This window comes from Maniola hyperantus, chromosome 1, assembly GCF_902806685.2.
Source record: "Maniola hyperantus chromosome 1, iAphHyp1.2, whole genome shotgun sequence".
Taxonomy (NCBI): Eukaryota; Metazoa; Arthropoda; class Insecta; order Lepidoptera; family Nymphalidae; genus Maniola; species Maniola hyperantus.
Window position 1 is genome coordinate 6,415,684 of NC_048536.1, and position 18,735 is coordinate 6,434,418.

General features: G+C 37.2%; 5 protein-coding genes across 8 annotated transcripts; 2 read left to right on the forward strand and 3 right to left on the reverse strand.

Annotated features, from left to right (window-relative positions):
- Positions 1 to 751: 751 nt before the first annotated feature.
- Positions 752 to 4,131, reverse strand: LOC117985979 (uncharacterized). Of its 3 annotated transcripts, none has more exons than XM_034972785.2 (5): positions 3,927 to 4,131; positions 3,078 to 3,224; positions 2,408 to 2,602; positions 1,255 to 1,324; positions 752 to 912 (listed from the first exon to the last, which is right to left on the reverse strand). In XM_034972785.2, exons 1-5 carry the CDS (start codon positions 4,005 to 4,007, stop codon positions 821 to 823), a joined length of 585 nt encoding a protein of 194 aa, XP_034828676.1. In that variant the 5' UTR covers positions 4,008 to 4,131; the 3' UTR covers positions 752 to 820. The 3 variants fall into 3 exon arrangements, with proteins under 3 accessions (XP_034828676.1, XP_034828683.1, XP_034828690.1); XM_034972792.2 differs by having other exon boundaries at positions 1,251 to 1,324; XM_034972799.2 differs by having other exon boundaries at positions 1,247 to 1,324.
- Positions 4,132 to 4,279: 148 nt separating this feature from the next.
- NC2beta (negative cofactor 2beta) lies at positions 4,280 to 6,306 on the reverse strand. Its single transcript, XM_034974844.2, has 4 exons — positions 6,162 to 6,306; positions 5,722 to 6,077; positions 5,237 to 5,400; positions 4,280 to 4,872 (listed from the first exon to the last, which is right to left on the reverse strand). Exons 2-4 carry the CDS (start codon positions 5,960 to 5,962, stop codon positions 4,726 to 4,728), a joined length of 552 nt encoding a protein of 183 aa, XP_034830735.1. The 5' UTR covers positions 5,963 to 6,077; positions 6,162 to 6,306; the 3' UTR covers positions 4,280 to 4,725.
- Positions 6,307 to 7,786: 1,480 nt separating this feature from the next.
- On the forward strand, positions 7,787 to 9,679 carry LOC117982373 (coiled-coil domain-containing protein 25). Its single transcript, XM_034968732.2, has 4 exons — positions 7,787 to 8,071; positions 8,449 to 8,540; positions 9,114 to 9,260; positions 9,333 to 9,679. The coding sequence occupies exons 1-4, from the start codon at positions 7,999 to 8,001 to the stop codon at positions 9,642 to 9,644; spliced, it is 624 nt and encodes a 207-aa protein (XP_034824623.1). The 5' UTR covers positions 7,787 to 7,998; the 3' UTR covers positions 9,645 to 9,679.
- Positions 9,675 to 14,741, reverse strand: Tgt (tRNA-guanine transglycosylase). 2 transcript variants are annotated; one of them, XM_034968719.2, is made up of 6 exons: positions 14,439 to 14,738; positions 12,774 to 13,071; positions 12,085 to 12,328; positions 11,464 to 11,632; positions 10,671 to 10,865; positions 9,675 to 10,055 (listed from the first exon to the last, which is right to left on the reverse strand). In XM_034968719.2, exons 1-6 carry the CDS (start codon positions 14,568 to 14,570, stop codon positions 9,900 to 9,902), a joined length of 1,194 nt encoding a protein of 397 aa, XP_034824610.1. In that variant the 5' UTR covers positions 14,571 to 14,738; the 3' UTR covers positions 9,675 to 9,899. The 2 variants fall into 2 exon arrangements, with proteins under 2 accessions (XP_034824610.1, XP_069362024.1); XM_069505923.1 differs by lacking the exon at positions 10,671 to 10,865 and having other exon boundaries at positions 14,439 to 14,741.
- Positions 14,742 to 14,916: 175 nt separating this feature from the next.
- On the forward strand, positions 14,917 to 17,235 carry LOC138403296 (uncharacterized). The gene is made up of 2 exons (XM_069503296.1): positions 14,917 to 15,012; positions 15,567 to 17,235. The coding sequence occupies exon 2, from the start codon at positions 15,567 to 15,569 to the stop codon at positions 17,226 to 17,228; it is 1,662 nt and encodes a 553-aa protein (XP_069359397.1). The 5' UTR covers positions 14,917 to 15,012; the 3' UTR covers positions 17,229 to 17,235.
- The last annotated feature ends 1,500 nt before the right edge of the window (positions 17,236 to 18,735 follow it).

Below are 18,735 nucleotides of genomic sequence, written 5' to 3' on the forward strand. Positions count from 1 at the left end.
TACTAATATAATTAAGAGGAAAGATATGTTACCTATAGTCGACGCATTTTAAACTGAGTCGTCGAGTTCTGTCTGTTTCGCTCGCACTTACAGGTGCTTCGCTGTACGTGCGAGCGAAACAGACTGATAACTCCATGACTCAGTTTAAAATGGGTCGACTATAGTTTGTTGTAAATTGTAATCGATAAACTCTGATACTACTGAACCGATTTTAATAAATAATTCTTGCACCATGAGTAAGCTTAGTAACGAGTTACGAGTATTAGGCTATAAAGGAAAAAACGGAATCCTTACTGGATCACTTCATTGTCTTTTGTCTGTCAAGTAACCTAGAAGGTACTTCCCGTTGACCTAGGTCCTGGAATCTTGAAATTTGGCAGGTAGGTAGGTCTTATAGCACACATGAGGGGGAAAAAAATGAATTTGTAGATACATAACAAAAAAATAATTAAAATGTGTTCACGAACAAATAATTGGTATTAAAATATGCAAAGTAAGATTACATTATAAAACAAATTTTTATTTATCTTTATTATAGTTTTTTATAAGTGACGTGCGGGTGTACGGGGCATCCCCCTGCCTCATACCCCAATTGCCATCTCATCTCAACCTGTCGCGGACGTAACCCAGCTTGTCGTTATTTTATTTTTATGCTCTTACTTGTAACTCGGTACTTTTTTGATAGGCTTTTGTAAAAAAATATTAGTTGCTGTAGGTACTTCTGCCGAGTAATAATAAATTAAACAAAGTCGTTTTAAATTTATTTTATTGGTTTACCAAAATAATTGCTACCTAGGTAAAAAAATAGAACACAACTTCTTTATGTTGGTTTATCGATGTTTTCGTTTTTATTGTGCGTATCCTCTGCACTATCTGTTTCTTCTGTGTCCGCTTCGTAATCACTTAACATACCTGTAAATAAGTAAATTAATTAGGTATTATGTAGGTACTAAAGAACCGTGATGCCTAGAGGTTAAGAAGTTCGTCTCCTATTCGGGAGCTCAAGAGTTCGTTCCCAGACACGCACCTTACAATTACGACTATGATAATTAAATAACACTTGCTTTTCTATACTATCCTTGTGCTGCTGACGCGGCTCTACCTAGTTCCAATTTTGCCCACCTTAACAAATAAGATGGTGACACAAAAATATAAGTTTAGTGGGTAGGTAATGTACCTACCTAGGTATGTATTAAAATATAAGGTACTTACTTATGTCTATTTTCTAGAGCTTTGAGCACATTACCTACTTACTGTCATTTTGAAATCCAGATATCATTGAGCAAAGTGAGGTTCTATTTTCTGTTAAACTTTCCAACCATTTCTGTAAATAATATTTTTTATCAATCATTATTTATTATACACAATCTATAATTCAAACTTATTTTAGTTAGGTATTTATATTTTGAAGAGTAATCATTAAAATCATTTAAGTAGGTCTGTACCTATCATTAAAAATAATTGTAAGGGTGCGTTTCTACTGACGCGGAGTTGGGCAGAGGGCTGATGATAACCTATAGGTATGCCTATTTTCACGTCTCTAACTTAAAAACATAGAACTTTCATACAACCTTCCAACCCCCATTTCACCCCCTTAGGGGAGGACTTTATCAATAACATTTCTTAGGTGACACGTATATCCTAGAAGAAACCTACCTTCCAAATTTCAAGTATGTTCGTGATTAATCAGTCAGTCAGTGAGTGAGTGGTCATCATCATGATCAACCCATTGCCAGCTCACTACAGAGCACGGGTCTCCTCTCAGACTTCTACCACGCTGGCCATGTGTGGATTGGTAGCTTCACATACCTTTGAGAACATTATGGAGGACTCTCAGGCATGCAGGTTTCCTCACGATGTTTTCCTTCACCGTTAAAGCAAGTGATATTTAATTAATTAAAACGCACATAACTCCGAAAAGTTAGAGGTGCGTGCCCGGGATTGAACCCCCGACCTCCGATTAGAAGGCGGACTAGATAACCACTAGGCTATCGCAGCTTATTTCCTCCATCCCTGATACTTCATAGAGTGAGTGGTATTTCTCTTTTATTTATACTACTAGCGACCCGCCGCGGCTTCGCATGGGTGCAATGTAGATACTAATGTGGTGTCATTGCCTCGGAAACTAAAATGAGGATTTTTTCCGACCTAATTCACATTATTTCAATTTCTCTAGGGATCTCTAATTTTTTGAGAAATAAACTATAGCTATAAACCTTCCTCTTGAATCACTCTATCTGTTGGTGAAAACTGCATTAAAATCCGTTGCGTAGTTTAAAAGATCAACGCGTTCATACATACATCCATATAAAGACAGCGGGAAGCGACTTTATTTTATACTATGTAGAGACTAGAGATATATATAATGGGTAGTGAAAAGTGATAGATAACAGCGACTGTTCTTTACCCTATCGTTTGGAATCAGCCGATCTACTTTTTTCATAAACGCAAAATTAGCTTTTTGCCCAACCAAATGTTTGGTGACTTCGCTTGTCGACATTGCTCTATTCAACATTCCTTGTATCATTTCTGGGTCTTCGACAAGTAAGCCAGGAAACATCAAGACAAGTGGCTTTGTTTCAGCTCCGTCTTCGTGTTCGACCTACAATTTATAATACCAGAGTTAAAATAGCAATAAAGCAAGTTAAAAATAATCGGTCATGTGCGAGTCGGGCTCGCGCACGAAGAGTTCCGCAGTCCGTACCAAGAAATAACAATTTAATTTTCATGGCGGCCATTTTGAAATCTTTATTATTTGTTGTGATAGCCGCCGCCGGCCCTAGAAATACATATTCTGTGAAAATTTCACCTTTACATATTACCGTTTTAACTAAGTAGGTAAATACTACTTACAAAACAATACTTTGACATACAAAGACGACGTAACGCGGGTTCTGTTTCGTACCTAATTACGCTAGTCAGGTGAAATTGCAGTAAAATAAAAAAGTCTAGACAGATATATCCAATATGTCCATGCTACGTCTTCGCCACTTGTCTAAACCATGGCTAGGTTGGTCCACTATTTTTATTTGAAAAAGCTGTTAAAATTAGGTAGGTATAGGTATTAATTTATTTACGAGTTGCAGAATTGCCTCCGCATCGCTGTTGCTTTTTGAATCAGGTGTGTTTTGTATGATATCAACCCATTCTGAATCTTTAGCTAGCAAAGGACACTGCGGTTCCGCTCGCTCAACTTCATTTGCGTTGCTAGAGCTTTCACCTTTCTGGAAAAAATTACATAAGAACATTTTCACCATCATCATCATCAGCCGGTGGACATCCACTGTTGGACATAGACCTTCCCTAAAGAGCGCCACTACACCCGGTCCTCAGCCTTCCTCATCTAGCCTCTATATCGTCGGTCCATCGTGCTGGAGTGCGTCCCACACTACGCTTGCTTTAATTTAATTAAATTAAGAACATTTAATTTGCTCAAATTAAAAAAGGGTTTAGTTATTAAGTAGTTTGGCAGTGGTCCTATTTTAGTAGGTAAGTAGGTACAATACTTACCTTTACAGGTACAGAAGGCTCACCCTAGCGACGTTCGCGCTAATTACCACCAGGTGTTACGGATATCCGCATCCGCAAATGCGGAACATCCGCATAAATACAGACATTTGAAAATAAAAAAGTCTTGACTATGCCATATGTCCATGCTAAGTTGTTCCACTATTCTTATTTTAAAAAGCTGTTAAAAGGCGAGATGGCAATCGGAGAAAGAACGCTCGCATGCCCGCACAGCCCCCGCTACCCTGTGCGGGCGAGCGCGGGTGACCTACGGGTGTGCGGGGCGTCTCCCGCCGCATACACCGATTGTCATCTCGCCCTGTCGCGTACCTAGGTACTAACCTACATTTGCATAAATTGATACTATGCAAGATACCAACTTTGCAGGTTTTAACAGGAATTGTAGAGTAAGTACTTACAGATGCTTCTGGACGCGTAGTTGCAAATGTTTTATGTTTTGGTCGTTTATATTTCTGTTTGTTGGTTTCACCGCTATTCATATTGTGGGAATCAACATGTTGGAGCTATTTTTGGAATAGTATGAACAATATATAATAACACAGATATTGTTTATTTATTTATTTGTGAATAAACAACATCTTTGATGGTGATTGTAACGACAATGATGACAACTTAATAATCTTTTTTTAAATTTTTCATGTGGGATGTACCTAGGTAACATCCTCCTTTTCAATCACTGCCACTGACCTCTGCTAATACAAGTACGCTGGACTTGCGATTGCCAACTTATGTTTTGATTGATAAAACGATACAACTTTGAATAAGCTGACTTTAATTTCAAGAGTCACATAAAATTAACATTTATATAGGGCTTTAGGATTGAACAATCAAAAAGAAAGACGGAAACTGCGCTGCAGTACGTCTATGTACGATTTGACATACAAGGCATGAATCACGCTATACTGCAGAGGGCGACATGCACGATGTGCGACTTAGCGTTAACCAGAAAAGTCTTCATACAATTTCTTACACTGTGACGTCTAAGGGCCTCAAAGACACTTTACCGTCACACGTTGCATGTCTTGCCATGAAAAAAAAGATACATTGACACACTTTTACAATTAAAATATTAGTATGGATGTTTCACCAATCAACACAGTTTTCTGGTATGTATAGTATTTTTTCAACATTAAAAAAAATACATAATATATTGATTTAAAATAAAATATGAAATGGTAAAATGTTTTCATAGTGCAACTATGAGTAATCATCGTCCTCAGTGTCCTCTTGTTTGATTGACTGTGGTGGCACGTACGGCTGCGGCACCCCCTCCACACCAATCAAGCCTTGTTGTTGTAATAGTAACCACTGTTGTTGTTCATGTTTTGCTTGTTCCTCTTTAGCCTGAAATATTATATTAATAAATACTTATTTCACACTAGCTGATAGATAAGTAATTAACTAAATGATCAGGAACTTTTCAATCTTGTCCCCTCTTCACCATTTTACCACCAAACCGCAAGACGTCGGGCGAGTTTCCATCCATATGTCGTCGACATTCCATCTACACGCACAAAACGTATCGCGTTCTACGAAACTAGTCAGCCTAACGTCGACTAAACACGTGAGTACAGCCGGGTGTAAGATATGTATGAAGTGAGAATAAAATCAGAAGTTTGTCAGCAGAATCCAAAATTTGTCAGCTACAATGATCACAATGAAATTTTGGGTGCAAAGCTTGCAGTATGTAAAATGATCTCAATCTTACTTTAGCAAATAATTCCTGCTGTTGCCTCAACAGCTCTTCTTCTGGAATGCCCAAGTTTTCAAGCCTTGTACTTTGTCTTCTTCTTTTAGCAGCCACTGCTTTGCAATCTTTCAGTACTGCTTCTGCTTCAACTGTGTAATCACTGAAACCCAGTCGATCCAATGCTGAAAAATGTTGTTAGTAATATTATTTAGTGCAAGTTTACGTTATTTGGCCTTATGTATAAGTTTAAAAGCTTAACTCCTGGCTTGAAAATATTAGAGAGCATCAAAGACAAATGTGCACTTGACCTTGATGATGTCACAAATGAGTAGATGATAGAATGTTTTTTGTAAGTGAGGCAACACTTAAAAGTTATAGGGAAGGAGTAAGAAAGAAATACAATCCATATGGTTGGAGAGTTATATTGGCGGAGTAGTATCATAAGCTGGAATCATCGTGCAATGCATATTGCTGATACAGATAAACATGGCTGTTCTACTTACCTTGAAGAACATGTTCAGCATTTATTGTTTTCTTATTACTCTGATTGCATACTTCATTAGCCTCCGAACTTATAAGATGAATAAATTCCGTACAACAATTGAGTATTAGCTCGCGAGACTCGAAAGCAACTCGAACAGAAGGTACCAACTCTTTGATCATTTTGTTAATACTTGCTCGAGGCAAGGTTAATTCGTCTTCTTCTGATGGTGGAGGGCATAACTCTCGCTCTGGACTTCCCATGATGTTGGTAGTATATTGTTCTTTCAATACAAAAACGGTCACAAAACAGGTTCACTTAAATCTTTCCACTTACATATGTACTACGAAGTACCTATTCTTTTTTGTGGACTTCTATCTAAGAAATAAAAAAAGACAATTATTTAGTTATTTTTACGTTTAAACAAAAGAGAATGTTAAAAAATTATTATTTTAACCTCACCATTAATAAACATTTGGGTTTGATTTGATTTTGACATTGACATTACCAGGGTTGCCAAATGCTTTACAAAACGCAATTAAATCGACCACAATAACGCACATTGTGCTAATTTTTATTATTACAAAAAAACAAAGATTCCAATGAATTGAAAACCCCTTCTTTTTTTGAAGTCGGTTAAAAAATCACAAATTGGTATAATATAAAATATAAAGTGTGTGAAATAAAAGTGTGTGGTGGATGAGGTAGGCAGGAGACCATGTTTGGACTTTGGTGGCGCGCTCTAGGAAAGCATAAATCCAGCAGTAGACGGATTTAGGCTGATAGCACAGTTTAACGAAATACTACCAGTTGTTCGACGCCTTTGAAGTCGAGCGATGCCACCGCTCGTGTAGGTATATACGTGTTTCTACGCAAATATGCAAGGGTTGTCACAAAATTGGGATTACAATCGCGGGGAAATCGGTGTAATTTTAGACCCTTGTTCTGTTTACAATTCGTATAGCATCCGTAGACAGAACAGTAATGCACCATTTTATGATAGAACTTACTAAACGACACTTAAAATATTTAAAACCACGCTCACGAAAACCCTCGTCCATCAATCACGCAAACTACGCGAATCTGCGTGCAGCGGGCCGCGCCGCCCGCGCTCCGCAACCCACCCTACCGTTGCTCTGTACAAGTTACAAGTACATTCGTAATTGGACTGTATATTTCAAGGCTGTGCTGATAGAATGGAATGAAATGCTGAAAAACTACTGAATCGTTGAAAATGAACAACGGTTAAAATAATATATCTAAGCTCACTTATTTCGGAAAGTGGCGACAAATAAAAATAAAATCATTTTTTTTTAAATAATTTAACTTATTTATTACCGAATATAATATATAATATATAATATTATATATACAAGAGTATACACACAAGAATTTACCGTGCAAAATGTCAAAAAAAAAGGTTCCACCCCCTATTCTTTGAAGTTTACCAGTCTAAAAATCTGAAAGAATTGGATTTTTAGGAGTTAATGTATATTTTACAGAAAAAATAAAACTAACGCTCTATCATAGTTTTTTAAATATTAATAACATTGTGGCTAATTCCTTTGTACACAATCTCTAAACTAAACTAAAATGACAAGTCTAAATCGATTGCTATCCCTTTCATAATGTTGCTTGCGGAAAAGGATAGCACTAGATTTAGACCTGTTAATTTAGTTTAGTTTAGAGATTGTGTACAAGAGAATTGGCCCCAATAAACCTCTACAAAAAAAGTTAGTTTTGCGGTTCGTTAACAAAAGTGATTCTTACTGTTTTAATTCTTTTTTAGTACGGAACCCTCGGTGCGCGAGTCCAACTCGCACTTGACCGATTTTTTTAGTAAAACAAAACATCACAATGGGGCCGATTCTCTAGTACACAATCTCTAAACTAAACTAAATTAATAGGTCTAAATCTAGTGCTCTCCTTTTCCACAAGCAACATTATGAAAGGGATAGCAATAGATTTAGACGTGTCATTTTAGTTTAGTTTAGAGATTGTGTACAACGGAATTAGCCACAATGGTTGAGGTTGTTTTAGTGCATTCTTTGGAAAGCATTCGGCAACACTGCTGTGCTGCCACTTGTCAGTGTCATTTCTGCAGACGAAGTAGAACTACCTTAGATGAACTAATTTTTATTGTTATTCATCACAGAGTAGGTACTTTGGTTATTCATTTTTCTAAAAAATAGTGCTAGTCGATTAGGTTACATTTAAAATAAAATGTTGGTAGCTTTTGTAACAAGAAAACATTTTCAGTAGTCATAGATTGATATATTTATAAACGCTCTCAGGCAAAATGGTTTTTTATTTTACAAGCGATGTTGTTTCACCACCTGTAACTTTATTCATGGGTACCGACAAACATGAGAGTAAGTAGTTTTTTATGTATGTCTGCTACCGTTTCTTAACTCATCTGTTTAACCGATTTTTACATAATTTGGTACAGAGTTAGCTTACATCTTTGAACTTACATCCTGAAGACAGGCAGGTTACTTTTTAATAGAGCTCACACAGGATTTTTAAACACCCTTCCGTTTAACCGAATTAACGATTGGTAGGTTTCCTGGACATGGGTGTAGGCTATTTTTTATCCTGGAAAATCAAAGGGTTCCCACATGATTAAAAAAACTAAATCTACATAGCAGTGATATAATGCTTTGAGATGTACCTACACACTTTTGTAGAATTCAAAATGCCTGGTCTAAAAATAAGCATAGTCATAATATTATATTCCAAATTATTTTAGATGAAGATTTAATTAAATGGGGATGGCCTGAAGATGTTTGGTTCCACGTTGATAAAGTTTCATCAGCACATGTCTACCTTCGTTTAGCACCTGTAAGTAGTCTAATGTAAAGTTGTCCTGATTATCAGCATTATCCACATCCTACATCCACCCAGACGAAATCGCGAGCATCGTCTAGTAAATAATAATAAAATAATATGGCCCCAAAGTCGTTTTCCTGATGTTTGGTTCAGTGTATGCACATTGTGATTTTTGACTTGAGTAACCTGGTTATTTTAACAATAGGCCTACCTTTGCTAGTTTTGGATAAAACAAAAATTTGTTTTCAATTTGGGATCAATCCCAGCATCCCAGTCGTAATGATAATGTTTTAGGTGGTTTTAGGTTGTTCACCCCAAATTGCACTACAGTGGCAGAAAATATTGTACATTGACCTTTAGAAAGGGGTTCTGGCTTTATAGAGCGTTGTCTCTGTCATTCATACCTATATGACGTTTTGTTGGTCTCAACGACTTACAACACTACCAAACTGCTATCTATATCCAAAGGTCGGTGTACAATATTCTCTGACAGGTACTGTACCTATTCAGATTAGGTACTGGTGATTATGTATCTACAACGTTACATTTTACTAAGGATTAAAAAAATGTTTTGTCTTTTTTAAGGGTCAAACAATAGATGATATACCAAATTCTGTGCTTGATGATGCATGCCAATTAGTAAAAGCCAACTCTATAATGGGCAATAAGATGAATGATATTGACATTGTTTACACTATGTGGTCAAATTTGAAGAAAACAACTGGTATGGAGGTGAGTTATTGTAATAATAAGAGAATACAAATGAATTCAATACAGTATTTTATGGGATTTTCTTGCTTTCAGGTAGGACAGGTTGCATTTCACAAAGATAAGGATGTAAGAAAAGTCAGAATAATTAAAAGAATTAATGATATTGTGAATAGACTAAACAAAACTAAAAGAGAAGCATTTCCTGATTTGAGACTAGAAAGAGAAACTAGAGACAAATTAGAAAGAGAAGATAAAAAGAAATTGGTAAGAGAAAAAAAGGAAAAAGAAAAAGAAGAAGAAAAACGCAAGAAAGAGGAAGCAGAGTTAAGAAGCTATGCTACTTTGATGAAGAAAGAAAATATGAAAACAAATCATGATGGAAATGATTCCGATGATTTTATGTAATGATCTAATAAATAAAAACTGTGCTATGTTAATTAGTGTATGCTTTTATTTCTTAGATTTACTTTAACAACAAAATAAAACAGCTGACAGATGTGATTTGTTTGAGGGCTTCTGCTAGTGGCAATATAGAGTACCTATTACCATCTTGTCAGCAAGGCCAGCCATAGTTCAGTATTTGATTATTTTGCATATATACACTGCCATATAAGTTTTTATTCACTCTCTTATGAAAAAGTAGTGAATTTTATAAGATGTTTAGTCTTCCAATAAGTTAATTCCAACAGACATCAACGAGTTTATAATCCAACTAGGATAGTTCTTATCAGGATGTAAGTCATTTACAAATTTCTTAACAAATTGCGGGAATGTTCCTTGTTTAATATTTTCTCTCATGGTTCTCATCAGACGCATCTGCAATGAATTAAAATAATGAAAATTGCCATAGCCCAGCCGCAATAAAAGCATAGCTGTATCTCCACAGTAACCGACAGCTCAACAGGTTGCGAAGCTGAAGTGGTAATGGGCAGGGCACATAGTTCGCAAAACCGATAGACATTGGGGTCCCAAGGTGGTGGAATGGGTCGCCATTCCACCACCTTGGAAGACGCACGCACGCACCGGAAGACGCAGTGTTGGAAGACCCCCCACTAGGTGCACGGACGACATCAGACGAGTCGCACGGAGCCTCAGGCGGCGCAACACCGTGGTGTGTGGAAGTCCCTACAAGAGACCAATGTCCAGCATTGGACGCCTATCTGTTGATGATGATGATCTCCATATTTATATTATAAATGAGAAAGTGTGTGTCTGTCTGTTAGCTTTTCACGTCTTTTGATGAAATTTGGTACAGAGATAGCTTGCGTCCCAGGAAAGGACATAAGCAAAATCAAAGAGTTCCAACAGGATGTTTAAACGCAAAAGAAGTTGTGGGCATCATGTAGTTTTAAACATCTTCACTTAATTATCAAGTAAGATCCTAATTAAATGTCTTTAAATTAAAAATTGTAAAGTATAAAATATAGGTACCTGAAACGCAATATTGTGCACCGAGATCAAATGGCATGCTACTGTTTCAACTGATACTATACAATGTAAATAGGCTCTGGTGTAGTTTTTACATGTAGTACATTCACAGTCTTTGTCAATGGGATTGAGATCACTTTCAAACTGTTTCTGTTTTAGGTTCAATTGACCTGTATTTATTAAAGCACAGCCAAATCTCTGGAAATAAAAAAAAAACTTTTTTTTATTGTTCTACTCAAGGCTAGGGTGAAATCTAGATCTAGCCTATTCTAGATATTGTAGACCACAGTATTACATTTTCTAGTAAGTTGATTTCCTCCATGTAAGAAATTTCTAATTCCATCTTCAAAATTTTGTATGTACATGTATAGAAGAATAATAATCTCTTAAGTTTTGTAATGTACAAACAATTTTGTTTTTTTATATGTATCAAAATGAGGGAATATGTGGCCTAGTTGTGTCACTGTTTATCAAACGGTAATCATGCTGACTAAACAACGTTGACCCTGGTTGATAATTGGACAGGTAATTAACTTAGAGAGCATGTTCAGCCGTCGTCGGTCCCGGTTATTATCACTAACATCAGATAATAACCATTAAAACTATGAAGCAGAATCTCGTTCTCTTAGTCATATGCATAGGAGGTTCTGGGAACCCCCACATTATTATCTCAAGAAAACTCCTAACATTATAATAATTACGGAATGGAGTGACGACCCTCGGAACTAAGGAATATGATGCAATTTAGTTTTTTGTACAATATAAAGATATACTTAAGTATTACAAAAGTTCTTACAGCTGTCCGTGTAGGGAATACACAATCAAACATGTCAATTCCCAGTGCAACACACACAACAAGGTCAATAGCTAAACCCACTCCCATCAGATAGCGTGGTTTATTTTTATCTAGTATTTCAGTCCCCAGGCTGACCATCGGCCAAAAGTCATCTTTTGCTTCTCCTCCACTGCAAACACAAAAATGTTATTTCATCAGCAGCCTGTGGACATTCATCTATCTGGCCATTGAATGTAGGCCTTGCTTATAAATATTACAACTTTTTTAAGTTTACCTTAACCTAATTTCTGTTTTATTGAACTAAACAATTATGACAAAGTTTACTAGGCTCAGTGCTAGAGATAATTCTTTGAAGATTTTCTCTTAACACTATTTTGAACTCTATTTTAGTTGGGATTTAGTTTATTATCAACTTATCAATAAACATAGCTCAAGTATTTTGCTGTTCGGTGTGCACTGACCCTAACAAAACAACTATGGACACAGGTCTGCTACTATTAATCAAGAAAGCTCTTTACAAATTAAAGTCTACACAAATACACTCCTAAATAGGCACTTATTGCCCAGCTAGCTAGCTTATTCTATCAAAGTCTGTAATTAATCTTCAATATTAAAATGTACCTAAGACCTCCAATAGCAAAACCATTTACATCTTTTGTGATATGTTCCTCAGCACTCTGTCTTCGTAATTCTGGATTTAATAAGCCTTGTACTATGGGGAATATATTTTGTTCGGTAGGCCTTTTATGAGCTTTTAGACAACGGTCCAGCCAGCGACTTGTTCTTTCTGTGGCTTCTTTTATGCGATCATAATCTTGGAATGTTGTTTGTACTACATCGTCTAGCTGCATTATAATATCAGCACCTATTAATCAATAAAATTTGCACCCATTAATCCATATAATATTACAAATGCGAAAGTGCATCTGTATGTCTGCTAGCTTTTCACCACCAGTCTGATTTTGATGGGTACAAAGACAGCTTGCATCCCAAGGCAATCAGCACCTATTAATCAATAAAATTTGCACCTCTTAATCCATATAAGTTTTGATTGATTTTTGTTGTTTGATTACCGGGATATAAGTTTTTTATTCCGGTAATCAAACAACAAAAATCAACACTTAAAAGCAAGTGAATGAAGTCACGGGAACCACCTGTCTGGAACAGATCTTAATTGTATCTCTGAGATGGGCAGGTATAGACTGCTTTTATCCCGGTTAATCAATGAGTGCCCACAGAATTTTTAAAAACCTACCTCCACATGGCCAAAGTTGTGCATCATCTAGTAGACAAGTGTAAGAATTTCTCACCTATACAATTTTGAATTTCTATAGACTTCTCTGGTGTTAACATTATTTCACTATCATCATACGGGGATTTAAATTTGACACCTTGTTCTGTAATCTCTGCCAATTTAAGCAAAGATACCATTTGAAATCCTCCTGAGTCAGTGAGGAGTGCTCTGTTCCATCCCATAAACTTGTGAAGGCCTCCTACTTTCGTCAGTACTTCAACACCAGGTCTGTTTCCCAAATGATAGGTGTTTCCCAATATAATCTCACAATTTAAATTTTCAAGCTGATCTGGCAATAATCCTTTCATTGTTCCCTAAAATAAAAATTCATCATAATATATAGTCACTTTATCCTATTAGGGATTATGCCCTAAATTTTTATTAGGGTTGTTTATCACATTTTGTTCAGATTACTTTTCCAAGGCCGTAACAGAAAAAAACATCATGCCTCTGTGTAGTTGTAACAGGTTTCTGTAAGTGCACTAAATTTCAACTTTACCACACTCCTAATGACTGAGACACACAGACAGGCAGACAAAATGGATTGGACAAAACTATGTACAAAGGTTTCTTGTTTTACTTCAAAACAGTATCAAAAAGTTTGTTTGTGATGAATTCTCTAATGAATACTGTAATTGTTTAAATAATAAAATTAAACATGCAATTATTAAAGTAGGTAGTACAAACATAATTCATGTGACACATCTGTGCTCCAGGCGAAAATCATTATATTACACAGTATAATACATGATATGAAGCTACAATATCAATTGCCATTGTCAAATCCATTAAAACACTTTCTGACCAACAGAGTTGTTCACAAATGGAATAAATTGCCTAAGGATGTGGTTATGTCAAGTTCTGTTAACCAGTTCAAGAATCGATTGGACAAACATTTGGAAAACTCAAAGCACTTCTGATATTATAGACACATCAGTGAAAGCTGCTTAGTCTATTAAAAATAATAATATATTAGTCATGTTCCCCTTTCCTCTCCAACGAAGCGTCAGGCTTGTGTTAGGAGTAGGTACGAGAATAGTGCAACGGGCGGAGTTTGAATCGTTGACCTTTCTGTTTTCAGTCCACTCCTTTACCGGTTGAGCTATTGAGGCTCAAGTTAGTATAGGTTTGTTATCCATACTAATATTATAAATGCAAAAGTTTGTGCTTGCCTTTCATGGCCCACCCGTTCAACCGATTATGACGAAATTTGGTACAGAGATAGCTTGCATCCCAGGGAAGGACATAGGCTACTTTTTATCCCGGAGAATCAGAGTTCCCATGGGATTTTTAAAAACCTAACTCATCGCGGACGAAGTCGCGGGCATCATCTAGTTATGAATAAATTGAAGTTGCTGGCCAGTTGTATATATATAATACTAGCTGATGCCCGCGACTTCGTCCGCGTGGATTTAAATTTTTCAAAATCCCGCGAGAACTCTTTGATTTTCCGGGATAATAAGTAGCCTATGTGTTAATCCAGGGTATAATCTATCTTCATTCCAAATTTCATCCAAATCCGCTCAGCCGTTTTTGCGTGATTAAGAAACAAACTTCCAAACATCCACACTTTCACATTTATAATATTAGAGAAGGATTATACTTAGGAATTCTAACGACAGTCAACAAGGAATGGAAATCGCCACAGTTTGAGTTTAACATTTATCTGATAACAACTTACCTGAGTTCCAACCGGCATAAATACAGGAGTTTGAACTTCATAATGCGGTAACTTCATTGATGCGGCTCGAGCTCTTGATATGTTACATTTTGCTTGCACATTGAACGTTAAAGCTATCGGTGTGCTTCCCATCTTAAAATTACTCAAAAATTTGATTCTCTTTCTGTTTTAACTGATTTTGATTCACATTTTATACAATAAAAGGATACATATGACTATGTTCATAAAATCATAATGTACTCTGTGATCATAATCAATCATATTTCGGTTCTGTGCCTTCGGCCTGACCCATTGGAGATTACCTCTCCTATTTACAGTCACGAAGTTGGTGTGTGTACCCTATACCTATCCCGTTCCCTCCTTAGCTAGCTACGGTATAACTGTCTCTCTTATACGCGCTGCGACCGGCGGCTAGTTGCGGGTCCCGCGCTCGCCGCGTTCCGTCGTATTTCTTCAGTACCTACGCTTTTATTTACATGAGCGATCGGTGTGTGTGCATAAACTATATAGTTAAATCTAAAATTTTCCAAAAAACGTTGTGTAACGTTCATTGAATTCATCCGTAGAAACTAAGGTAAGTTATTTAACAATTCTTTTCAGAGATTCACTAGCGTAGAAAAGCCTTATAACTTATACGTCTCGGCTCAAAGCCAGAGGTAAGTTATTTAGGCTAAGCCGAAGCTCTTTAACCTTCAATCAGGCGCCTTTGACTCCGGTTTCGGGTCAAGCCCAGACGGTTAATGTCAAACCCCAGTCGGGCACCGGAGCTGGCCCGATCGAGCGCTGAATACGGCCCGGTCGGGCCGCGACTTTGGTCCGACCGGGCCACGGAATTGGTCCGACCGGGCGCGAAATTTGGGCCGACCGGGCACGGGGCCTAGCCCGACCGGCCCCGAAAGTGGGGCTGACCGGGCGCTGAATATGGCCCGACCGGACCACAAATTTCGGCCGACCGGACCAAGAATTTGGCCCGACCGGGCGCAAAATTTGGGCAGACCGGGCACGGGGTCCGGCCCGATCGGCCCCGAAATTTGGCCCGAACTGACACTAACCAAACATAGCCACTGGGTACGGCAAATATCATGGCAAAGTAACCAAATTTGACTCCCCTTTCTCTTAATTCGACAGATGGCGACCTCCCAGGATTTCGTCACTCTAGGAGAACTGTTCGAGAGAACTTGTGAGGAAGAAGATGAAGAATTATTTGCTAGAGTCAAAACAATCATAGAAAAAAGCCTGCCCCTGGGCTGGAGAGACTGGAGAGTCATAGACTGGTCCAAAGAAGGACTTTTGGGCAGAAAAACTGATCATAAGATCTTAAATAAAATTCGCTACGCTATCCCATCAGTGGAACTGGTGAAGGCTTTCTACCCGAAAACAAAGACTATCGGAGAAAAATCGTACAAAAAGATGAAGCTCAAACTTTTAGACTGGGACATCTGCAGAGCCCTAACGACTAACCCAAACCACGTAACAGCCAAACTGCGGGGCTCATCAGCACAAGCAGAAATATTTAATAGGGCAGTCGAACCAATAAGAGCGTCGGTCTACTCAAGAGAACAAATCTCAGAAGTTCTCACAACGGACGTGGAGTCCCACCAAAATAGAATACGAAGTTACTCCAGATCCATTTCAGACAACAGGACAAAACCCACTCTAACTAGATCCATAAAACGGGGGCCCACCAGACGATTATCACCTTCTTCGGAAGGAAGCTCTACCCAATCAAGGCCAAGGAGAAACCGCTCTTACTCATCATCACCAGATGAAAACTCTCCTAAGCGCAGGTGTTATTCATCATCACCGTCACGGTCACCGGAACGGAACCCAGTCGAGTCAAGACTGGACCGACTGGAGAACATGATAGAAAATGTTTTTTCTATAATGAATAACAAGGATAACGAAAATCGGTCTGAAAATTCAAACTGGCGGGCCCCTAGCCCAGAGATGAATCTACCTCCTCATGCCTCTGATAAAGATGCTAATAATGATTGGGACATTTTTTCACCCGAAACAAAAGAGAGTGAGCCAGCCATTCCCAGAGCCGATCCCACCCTTGAGCAACAAGGTCTAAAATGTCAAAGACTCGGAGAAGCAACCTGGAATAAAATTCGCTACGCAGAATCTCAAAAGAAACTACAGGCATCGCCGGTGTTTCACTGCCTGCGAGTAAATGCACCCCTTTACCAACATTCCAACCCTAGCCAACTGAAAGACCTACTGGGAAAATGTGACTCGGCATTTGGCACAATCACACACGGCCTCCTCATACAACGCCTAAGGCTCCAGGAAGCGCTAAAAAAAGTGGCCCAACAGCACCCTGAAGCAACAGGAAACTTAATGAAGATATTAGCCTCAGACAGTGATCTTCGTACAATTTCCGACGACCTACTCCAATATACCTGCGGAAAACGAGCGGAAATCATTGAATCCCGTCGGAAATTGTACGAACCAAAGAACAACTACTATCGTTCAGTCCTCAGCGAAATCCCACCTTCAAACACCCACCTATGGGATGAAGAAAAACTACAGGACGCAATAAAAAACCACGGTATTTCTAAAATCGCTCCACCTCCTCGCCGAACATTTTCGAATAATGTGGAAAAGGATAACAAACAGAAACAACCTAGAGACTTAAACCACTTAAAGAAAACATTCCAAGTATCCAAGAAATTCAAACAGCAATTTAAACAACCAGAATTTAAACAGCGATCCCACCAGTCGTCAAAGGATCAAAAACGCCACAGCTTCAAGGAAAGAAGTGGGAGGGACAGAAGGCGGTACCTTTGACGACAAAAGTTTCCGAGCGGGACAACTAGCCGACTACAAACTAGCCTGGAGGAACGTAAAATAAATAAATAAATAAATAAGCCTTTTATTAACTGAAAAAATATAAATATGTAGGTATACACAGAATCAAATTTTTCTAGTAGCTAGGTACTCACACTTTTCATACTTTACTTAGTTGAAACAAAATTTATGTTCTATGCTTATTTCCTTATTTTTAAACTTTCAGTGATTTTACAACTAATCAAGATAAAGAATACACGATTTATAGACGTTTTACCTCATTGTTACCTAAGAAGGTACATCAAAACATTAGAGAACTTTTGTAATCAATGAGATAAGTTGAACTTGTAACAATGTATTTAGATGACGTAAATTATTCTATTTTATATAGGAACATTAAATAATATTTGAATCTAGGACGACATAGGTATTAACGTTTTTAGAAGACAACTTAAATTATGCGGTTATAGAATAATTTACATTTTCAACATTAAAAAAATTTATTTACTTATTTCTAACACAATAGATACCTACCCATTACATTTAAGCCTACTATATAAAAAATTATTACTTATCTAATTTATTTTTATATTTTCACAGATATTTTAAAAAGATTTGTGCATTTATTTCAGTAAGTAAAGTAAGTAGGTAGGTATAACACAAATATTTGTATGATTATAATAAAAATTTTAGTGTAGATTCTATGTTTGGTACAATATTTCTTTTTGACAACTTCTTGATTAAATACTATATTAATTTAACATTTTGCAATATAAACTTAAGTTACTTTTTTAAAATATAAGTCAATTGTTATTTTTCAGTCCGCCTCTAAGGCGTAAAGGCCTCCACTAGTTTATTGACTATATTGTTATAAACCTTTTAACTTTATTGTTATAAATTTTTCTTTATTCTTAATTGAAACTGGTGGGTTTTGGTCTAGCCCTCCCACGGTGACCAACCGGATTGGGAGGCAGAGGATCTCTCCTCTCAGAGGAGCCAATATTGATTATTATTTTTATCCCTGATATTTGGACTGCTAATTTTGAAGGGATGTGGACGGCTGTGAAAGTTGTATAGTGTAGTTTTTAATGTTATATTTACTTTTCTTTGAAGATTTTTGCTCATTGTTATTTTTTATTATTTCTGGAGAAGCCGATAAATTTCTTTTATTATAATTTTTTCGATAATTTTGGCTAGGATTGCTTTTATCTAAATATATTATCTTATCATACTTTAAAATACAGTTTTTTCCATTTTTCCAAATTTGTCACACGATACCCATGCAAGCAGGCAGAATTCGTGAATGCCTTCACAAAGAGGTGGGAATACAAACTGGGATGGATATTTCCTCCACCACCATTAATTCCAAGGATTTTACAACACCTAAATCAATGTCAAGGGACCTTCATCTTAATAGTCCCCAGGTGGGAAAGTGTCTTCTGGCGACCTGTCCTCAAGAAGAGAGCCCTAGACAAACCGTTTACAATACAGAATCTAGACAATCACC